Here is a 10,000-nt window from a genome sequence, read left to right as displayed (position 1 = left end):
CAGTGAACTGCGCGTGATGTAATTTTCGCGCGAAGATTGAGTGACATTTCCGTGCAGCAGCATGCATGAGGTATGGCGAGTGAAACGCCGAAAAAGGTAGTGAACAAAATCTCAAAATGTTTCATGGGTTCTTCGCCTTAACCTGCCCAAGAAAGAGTATTTATTTTCGGCAATAGTACCCATAATTTTGCTGAAATAATGAGCTCTTCGTTGGACTTAAATACCAGCTGCTATGCGAGCAACAAGTTGTTTGCATGCAAAGCCGAGTGTCACAAGCGGCTGCTGAAATCTCAGTGAGCAACTGAAAAGGTTCTATAGCTGAAGAGGAAATTTCGTGAATCTTACCAAGGGAGGCCAAGAGCCAAACGTTTGCATAATGCAACAGTCAATTAAAACCCCGGCCACCTGACCCCCGGGAATTAGCGGGGATTTAATGCGGCTAAAGGCGGGATTTAACGCCCTTTAAACAGCGCGTTGGCCCTGGGGGGCAGTGGGTTTAACAAAATGTCTGTAAACCGGGGCCGTGGAGCGGCAGCACGTGCGATTTCCAGAAGCGGGAACAACAGCCGGGATTTAACACGAAGGATTAAACCGAATTCTCGTCTTCCAAGATGACGTCGGTGGAGAGAGAGAGAGAGGTTCGTACGTTTCTAATTCATTGATATCGGTTTATTGTTTAGCCATCCTTTGCAAATGATGTCCAATCTTTATAGGAAATCACTGCCGCCATTGCCTTGATTTGGCATCAAATTTGCATAACGTTTGTGTATTTTTGCATGATCCTGATTGATCTTACACGTCGATTTCAACGAACATGTCCAAACTGACCTTTTGTTTGTATTGCTTTGTGGGTGTTGTTTCAGTTTGATGAAGGAAGATAATCAAAATCGAAAACGACCTTGACCTTTTTGCAAAAGGTCAAGGAACGGTTTAATCTTGATGGAGAGATCGTTCTTCAAAAGTATAATGATTCTTGGGGGAAGTGGGTTGATGTGAGCAGTCCGGAAGTTTGCCATATGGACAAAATAAAAGTCGTTTCACCGGCAGAGCCCAACAATCAGCTCTGTCCGCTTACCTTTGTAGTCCCATGTGATTTTTTTTTTCTCCGGGACTCGTTTATAAAGAGGAAAACACGCCCCTTCACATATTAATTTATGTTTACATGTATTTTGAGCTTTGCCCTTTTAAGTGCTACTATGACGAAATTCGCATCTTTCCTATCTAAGCCATTTGAAAGACAAACATGTAGTCTGTATGAGAAGAAGATTGCTGTTTACTATTTTCAAATATCTCTTTTTGTTCCAGATACATAAGTTCAAAATGTGCAAATTAGCCAATTGATGACGTCATAAACCCAACCAAATTATGATTAAATATGATGGAAAAAGATTTCCTAGCCAATTTGTATAAAATGTTTGATTATTTGCAGTACGATTCTCGATGTGCTTCACAATATGAGCATACCAGTTTTGGTACCATGGCAACATACTGGGTTCCAGACCTCCTTTATATCAAAGGCTTTACTGGCAACCTTTGGCATTCTATTAATATTTTGATATCTGTCAATGGTGTCTCATCTGTATGATGCTGCAAGCATACAAATATGTTAGGTCAAGTTTGTGGACTGGCTAAATGTTCTTCTAGCTTACAATCACCAAAAATATTGAATCAAGTTTGAGGGGACTGGAAAAGAGTGTATTGCCATGGGAACCAATTTCTTTACAGCTGAAGGTGTGTTGCCTGTAGAACTATTACTCCACCAAGTTTCAATGGTCTCTGCTGGAAATTGACCGAGATAGCTCTATTTATATTTATATATGCTTCACTTTATATGGGGTTGAGTGACCAAGCGAAGTTATGATCTTCGCAGTTATGAGCGCAATTTTTGCAATTGCGTAGAGAAGCCTGATAAAATTCAGGACTTCAACGGGGTTTGAACCGTGACCTCGCGATTCCGGTGCGACGCTCTAACCAACTGAGCTATGAAGCCACTGACGTTGGGAGCTGGTCATTTGTGGGTTCCAATGGTCCCGTAAGGAATGAATCAATAATGAAATGGTATATGAAATGAATTATACATAAACTGCGGATATGACATAAAGTGAAGCTATGATCTTCGCAGTTATGAGTGCAATTTTTGTATGACATATTTTTGTATGATATGACATGAGTGAATGACGTTATCAGTAAACTAATTTGCATATTTTACACATTTTTCAAACTTAAATATCTCCGGAAACAATGCAGATAATTTCAAAAGGTAAATGGCATTTTTAACCTTTCCTGGAATTCTATATGATATGCCTAAAAATCCAAGGGATAAAAATTTGATCATAGTAGCACTTTACAAACTCCTTTGGCTTTTAAAATATATTTTTAGCACTACAACTTCCAATATTATGCTAGTCTGATGATGACTGTTTTTTCTCGAAATTAAACATAAGTTTAGAGGTTTAATACTACACTTACCTGTTTTTAGGTGCACCACGAAATTTATAGTTTATATAACTATTTGTGCCACCCGTGTTTAATATTGACAATTATTTAAGACTCAGAACAAATTTTTATTAGCTCTTGAAAGGAAAACCAGAGCTTGTTGATTCATTCCATGACACAAAAGTGTCATATGATACAAAAGTATGTCATTAATCGGGGGACAAGGGTTTCAATCTCTGCACCTACCAGAAATTAATAGACAAACAAGAAATGAAAAAGCCAACAAATCCTGGAGAATATTGGATATGGCCTGAAGACAATACCATAACCCACTTTAATGAGGAAAGAGAGGAGCATAGCTACAGCGAGGGTACGTAAACTAAACCTAAGTGTAAGTGTACCAGAGTGGCCAGAAAAAACCTGCCCCAAAAAACCCCAAAAGGGAAAAAGAGTGCAGGAAATCTGGGACGGGCCAGGCACAACTCACGTCCCCCGCCAGGACTATAAATAAATTACTCAAAAAATACAAAATCAGCAAAAAAAAAATCTAATTCTTATTAAACGAATAAAGGACACAACTAAATTAAAAGTTCCTTAGATAAGGCTAAGCCCCTCGTAAAATCATGCAAAACACACAAGCCGTTGCACGACTCGCGGGGCGACACAAGCCGGGCGACCGAGTTGTACGACTCGCGCGGCGACACAAGCCGGGAGACCGAGTTGAGCGACTCGTGGGGCGACACAAACCGGGAGACCGAGTTGTACGACTCGCGGGGCGACAAAAGCCGGGCGACCGAAATGTACGACTCGCGGGGCGACACAAGCCGGGAGACCGAGTTGAGCGACTCGCGGGGCGACACAAGCCGGGAGACCGAGTTGAGCGACTCGCGGGGCGACACAAGTCGGGAAACCGATTTGAGCGACTCACGGGGCGACACAACCCGGGAGACCGAGTTGCACGACTCGCGGGGCGACACAAGCCGGGCGACCGAGTTGTACGACTCGCGGGGCGACACAAGCCGGGAGACCAAGTTGAGCGACTCGCGGGGCGACACAAGCCGGGAGACCGAGTTGCACGACTCGCGGGGCAACACAAGTCGGGAAACCGATTTGAGCGACTCACGGGGCGACACAACCCGGGAGACCGAGTTGCACGACTCGCGGGGCGACACAACCCGGGAGACCGAGTTGTACGACTCGCGGGGCGACACAAGCCGGGAGACCGAGTTGAGCGACTCGCGGGGCGACACAAGCCGGGAGACCGAGTTGCACGACTCGTGGGGCAACACAAGTCGGGGAACCGATTTGAGCGACTCACGGGGCGACACAACCCGGGAGACCGAGTTGCACGACTCGCGGGGCGATACAAACCGGGAAACCGATTTGAGCGACTCACGGGGCGACACAAACCGGGAGACCGAGTTGAGCGACTCGCGGGGCGACACAAACAGGGAGACCGAGTTGCACGACTCGCGGGGCAACACAAGCCGGGAAACCGATTTGAGCGACTCGCTGGGCGACACAAGCGAACCAAGCCGGCAACCAGGGCGAACCAAGCCGGGCGACCGATTTTAACAACTTTTTGCAGTGATGGCACCAAAAAAATTACTGGTTCCTCCCTTGTTTCCATACTTCTGAAGATCTATGATAAAATATAGGAAAAATGTTTAGTATTAGTAAGTGAGCATTACTTCCTCTCATTGGAACATATCCATATTTTATCGAATTTTGCTACATGTTTCCTTATCAGACTATAAGACAAGTATTTTACCAATATTAGTATTGATCTTTAATGAGGGTAAAAGTAAATATAGTTAAATGCAATGCGGTAACGTACATCTATGTAGTTGGTTTATTCCTCTCTATGGAAAACTGCTAATCTTGATTGTGTGGATGTCCGTATTTTTTTTCCATGATTCTATATTACATATCTGCTAGAAATAGTCCTATGCTTTTTCAGTATGTTATTACCTTTTCTGCCATCAGGGGAAGAGATTTCTGATGCCCAGAAAAACCAATCACCATTACTCCCCCTTGGATCTTTTGCAAAAGTCTTGATACAGGATAATCATGAAATGAAAAAGAGTACATCCAAATGGTCAAGCACTCACCATATTTTTATGTAGTGAGTGCTGGCCAAAAGTATTTTAAATATTAAAATTTTACTACCTGTTTCCGTCTTATTTGTGTGATGTGTAAGACAAGTCCGGCGACCGAGTTGAGCGACCCGCGGGGCGACACAAGCCGGGAGAACGAGTTGTACGACTCGCGGGGCGACACAAGCCGGGAGAAGAGTTGAGCGACTCGCGGGGCGACAGAAGCCGGGTGACCGAGTTGCACGACTCGTGAGGCGACACAAGCCAGGCGACCGAGTTGTACGACTCGCGGGGCGACACAAGCCAAGCGACCGAGTTGCACGACTCGCGGAGCGAGATAAGCCGGGAGACCGAGTTGCACGAATCACGGGGCGACACAAGCCGGGAGACCGAGTTGAGCGACTCGCGGGGCGACACAAATAGGGAGACCGAGTTGCACGACTCGCGGGGCAACACAAGCCGGGAAACCGATTTGAGCGACTCACGGGGCGACACAAACCGGGAGACCGAGTTGAGCGACTCGCAGGGCGACACAAGCCGGGCGACCGAGTTGTACGACTCGCGGGGCGACACAAGCCGGGAGACCGAGTTGCACGACTCGCGGGGCGACACAAGCCGGGCGACCGAGTTGTACGACTCGCGGGGTGAAACAAGCCGGGCGACCGAGTTGCACGACTCGCGGAGCGAGATAAGCCGGGAGACCGAGTTGCACGAATTGCGGGGCGACACAAGCCGGGAGACCAAGTTGAGCGACTCGCGGGGCGACACAAGCCAGGCGACCGAGTTGCACGACTCGCGAGGCGACACAAGCCGGGCGACCGAGTTGAGCGACTCGCGGGGCGATACAAGCCGGGTGACCGAGTTGAGCGACTCGCGGGGCGATACAAGCCAGGAGACCGAGTTGCACGACTCGTGGGGCGACACAAGCCGGGCGACCGAGTTGAGCGACTCGCGGGGCGACACAAGCCGGGCGACCGAGTTGTACGACTCGCGGGGTGAGACAAACCGGGAGACCGAGTTGCACGACTCGCGGGGCGAGACAAACCGGGAGACCGAGTTGCACGACTCGCGGGGCGACACAAGCCGGGTGACCGAGTTGAACGACTCGCGGGGCGACACAAGCCGGGTGACCGAGTTGTACGACTCGCAGGGCGAGACAAGTCGGGAGACCGAGTTGCACGACTCGCGGGGCGAGACAAGTCGGGAGACCGAGTTGCACGACTCGCGGGGCGACACAAACCGGGAGACCGAGTTGCACGACTCGCGGGGCGATACAAACCGGGAGACCGAGTTGCACGACTCGCGGGGCGAGACAAACCGGGAGACCGAGTTGCACGACTCGCGGGGCGACACAAACCGGGAGACCGAGTTGCACGACTTGCGGGGCGACACAAGCCGGGCGACCGAGTTGCACGACTCGCGGGGTGACACAAGCCGGGAGACCGAGTTGCACGACTCGCGGGGCGACACAAGCCGGGCGACCGAGTTGCACGACTCGCGGGGCGAGACAAGCCGGGAGACCGATTTGAGCGACTCGCGGGGCGATACAAACCGGGAGACCGAGTTGCACGACTCGCGGGGCGAGACAAACCGGGAGACCGAGTTCCACGACTCGCGGGGCGAGACAAACCGGGAGACCGAGTTGCACGACTCGCGGGGCGAGACAAGCCGGGCGACCGAGTTGCACGACTCGCGGGGCGAGACAAGCCGGGCGACCGAGTTGTACGACTCGCGGGGCGAGACAAGTCGGGAGACTGAGTTGAGCGACTCGCGGGGCGACACAAGCCGGGCGACCGAGTTGTACGACTCGCGGGGCGAGACAAGCCGGGAGACCGATTTGAGCGACTCGCGGGGCGACACAAACCGGGAGACCGAGTTGCACGACTCGCGGGGCGAGACAAACCGGGAGACCGAGTTGCACGACTCGCGGGGCGAGACAAACCGGGAGACCGAGTTGCACGACTCGCGGGGCGACACAAGCCGGGCGACCGAGTTGCACGACTCGCGGGGCGAGACAAGCCGGGCGACCGAGTTGTACGACTCGCGGGGCGAGAAAAGTCGGGAGACTGAGTTGAGCGACTCGCGGGGCGACACAAGCCGGGCGACCGAGTTGCACGACTCGCGGGGCGACACAAGCCGGGCGACCGAGTTGCACGACTCGCGGGGCGACACAAGCCGGGCGACCGAGTTGTACGACTCGCAGGGCGAGACAAGTCGGGAGACCGAGTTGCAAGACTCGCGGAGCGACAGAAACCGGGAGACCGAGTTGCACGACTCGCGGGGCGATACAAACCGGGAGACCGAGTTGCACGACTCGCGGGGCGAGACAAACCGGGAGACCGAGTTGCACGACTCGCGGGGCGACACAAACCGGGAGACCGAGTTGCACGATTTGCGGGGCGACACAAGCCGGGCGACCGAGTTGCACGACTCGCGGGGCGACACAAGCCGGGAGACCGAGTTGCACGACTCGCGGGGCAACACAAGCCGGGCGACCGAGTTGCACGACTCGCGGGGCGAGACAAGTCGGGAGACCGAGTTGCACGACTCGCGGGGCGAGACAAACCGGGAGACCGAGTTGCACGACTCGCGGGGCGAGACAAACCGGGAGACCGAGTTGCACGACTCGCGGGGCGAGACAAACCGGGAGACCGAGTTGCACGACTCGCGGGGCGACACAAGCCGGGCGACCGAGTTGCACGACTCGCGGGGCGAGACAAACCGGGAGACCGAGTTGCACGACTCGCGGGGCGACACAAGCCGGGCGACCGAGTTGCACGACTCGCGGGGCGAGACAAGCCGGGCGACCGAGTTGTACGACTCGCGGGGCGAGAAAAGTCGGGAGACTGAGTTGAGCGACTCGCGGGGCGACACAAGCCGGGCGACCGAGTTGCACGACTCGCGGGGCGACACAAGCCGGGCGACCGAGTTGCACGACTCGCGGGGCGAGACAAACCGGGAGACCGAGTTGCACGACTCGCGGGGCGAGACAAACCGGGAGACCGAGTTGCACGACTCGCGGGGCGACACAAGCCGGGCGACCGAGTTGCACGACTCGCGGGGCGAGAGAAGCCGGGCGACCGAGTTGTACGACTCGCGGGGCGAGACAAGTCGGGAGACTGAGTTGAGCGACTCGCGGGGCGATACAAGCCGGGCGACCGAGTTGCACGACTCGCGGGGCGACACAAGCCGGGAGACCGAGTTGCACGACTCGCGGGGCAACACAAGCCGGGCGACCGAGTTGCACGACTCGCGGGGCGACACAAGCCGGGAGACCGAGTTGCACGACTCGCGGGGCGACACAAGCCGGGCGACCGAGTTGCACGACTCGCGGGGCGAGACAAGCCGGGAGACCGATTTGAGCGACTCGCGGGGCGATAGAAACTGGGAGACCGAGTTGCACGACTCGCGGGGCGAAACAAACCGGGAGACCGAGTTGTACGACTCGCGGGGCGACACAAGCCGGAAGACCGAGTTGAGCGACTCGCGGGGCGAGACAAGCCGGGAGACCGAGTTGAGCGACTCGCGGGGCGACACAAACCGGGAGACCGAGTTGCACGACTCGCGGGGCGACATAAGCCGGGCGACCGAGTTGTACGACTCGCGGGGCGAGACAAGTTGGGAGACCGAGTTGAGCGACTCGCGGGGCGACACAAGCTGGGCGACCGAGTTGTACGACTCGCGGGGCGACACAAGCTGGGAGACCGAGTTGAGCGACTCGCGGAGCGATACAAGCCGGGAGACCGAGTTGTACGACTCGCGGGGCGACACAAGCCGGGAGACCGAGCTGTACGACTCGCGGGGCGAGACAAGCCGGGAGACTGAGTTGTACGACTCGCGGGGCGAGACAAGCCGGGCGACTGAGTTGTACGAGTCGCGGGGCGACACAAGCCGGGAGACTGAGTTGAGCGACTCGCTGGGCGACACAAGCGAACCAAGGCGGCAACCAGGGCGAACCAAGCCGGGCGACCGATTTTAACAACTTTTTGCAGTGATGGCACCAAAAAAATTACTGTTTCCTCCCTTGTTTCCATACTTCTGAAGATCTATGATAAAATATAGGAAAAATGTTTAGTATTAGTAAGTGAGCATTACTTCCTCTCATTGGAACATATCCATATTTTATCGAATTTTGCTACATGTTTCCTTATCAGACTATAAGACAAGTATTTTACCAATATTAGTATTGATCTTTAATGAGGGTAAAAGTAAATATAGTTAAATGCAATGCGGTAACGTACATCTATGTAGTTGGTTTATTCCTCTCTATGGAAAACTGCTAATCTTGATTGTGTGGATGTCCGTATTTTTTTTCCATGATTCTTTATTACATATCTGCTAGAAATAGTCTTATGCTTTTTCAGTATGTTATTACCTTTTCTGCCATCAGGGGAAGAGATTTCTGATGCCCAGAAAAACCAATCACCATTACTCCCCCTTGGATCTTTTGCAAAAGTCTTGATACAGGATAATCATGAAATGAAAAAGAGTACATCCAAATGGTCAAGCACTCACCATATTTTTATGTAGTGAGTGCTGGCCAAAAGTATTTTAAATATTAAAATTTTACTACCTGTTTCCGTCTTATTTGTGTGATGTGTAAATCGCCTATGACGAGAATTAGGTTTTGTGAAACCAAATACAGTCTAACTTTTCTATTAGGAATCTTCTAGACCTTAAGTGCTACTAAGCCTAAGCTACTTAGTTCAACTAAGCCTAAGCTACTTAAGTCCTATCTAAGCCATTTTAAGACAAAAGTTTGTAGTCTGTACGAGATGGAGAATGCTGTTTACTATTTTCAAATATCTCTTTTTGTTCCAAAGATATTCAAGTTTTTAAAATATCGTGATTTTTTAGAAGATTATGACATTTTTTAATTTACAAGACAGGTTTCGATGTTACCAACATCATAGTGAGTTACAGAATATTTGAAAAACTGTTAGGACTATATAACAAGTAGGCGTAACATGCACAATTATGATTACGTGACAAAAATAGATTACAGATTTGAGTGAGATACAAAGTGTTCGGAAGAATTTAAAGCCTAAAGTGTCAGGTTGACATGATGAACTTGTTGATTTAAATTGCCCAAAATGAAAACTAATTTCATAATGTCTTTGTGGAAACCCAGCCAAGTATTGTTGATTTAAAAAACCCTATCAGTTAAGGTCCTGATAGACCGATTTTGTATGACAGGTGCGAAACTGAGGTAATTGGTGAGCAGACCCGTGAAGGTCTTCTTACGGAAAACTGTACAGACCTTAAGTACTCTGAAGGCATGTTTAACAAAAGCAAGTTTGACCAGTCAAGGAAGTGATTATTGCGTAATAAACTTGACAAGGAAAGTTAACCAAAAATAACCGAAACATTGACTAATCAAAAGGTAAACATGTCTTCACTGATGATGCTTGCACAGAAATAAATACATGTGGGGTCATCAGGTAAAGGTAAAGTCACTGCTTACGAGC

The 10,000-nt window shown here is 51.0% G+C and overlaps 1 protein-coding gene across 1 annotated transcript in view; it reads right to left on the bottom strand.

The window, feature by feature from the left end:
- Positions 1–4,007: 4,007 nt before the first annotated feature.
- LOC137991922 (mucin-13-like) overlaps positions 4,008–10,000 on the bottom strand; it is a 25,851-nt gene continuing 19,858 nt past the window's right edge. The window contains exons 4-6 of the mRNA XM_068836945.1: positions 8,908–8,989; positions 7,528–8,578; positions 4,008–4,078 (exon numbers count right to left, since the gene is read on the bottom strand). Of these exons, the coding sequence (XP_068693046.1) occupies positions 4,008–4,078; positions 7,528–8,578; positions 8,908–8,961 (1,176 nt within the window). The 5' untranslated portion in view covers positions 8,962–8,989. The remainder of the gene's footprint in view (positions 4,079–7,527; positions 8,579–8,907; positions 8,990–10,000) is intronic.

Source organism: Montipora foliosa, chromosome 2 (assembly GCF_036669935.1).
Source record: "Montipora foliosa isolate CH-2021 chromosome 2, ASM3666993v2, whole genome shotgun sequence".
NCBI classification, from domain to species: domain Eukaryota; kingdom Metazoa; phylum Cnidaria; class Anthozoa; order Scleractinia; family Acroporidae; genus Montipora; species Montipora foliosa.
The sequence above is the reverse complement of the archived record's forward strand: the minus strand, read 5'-3'. Positions and strand labels throughout refer to the sequence as shown.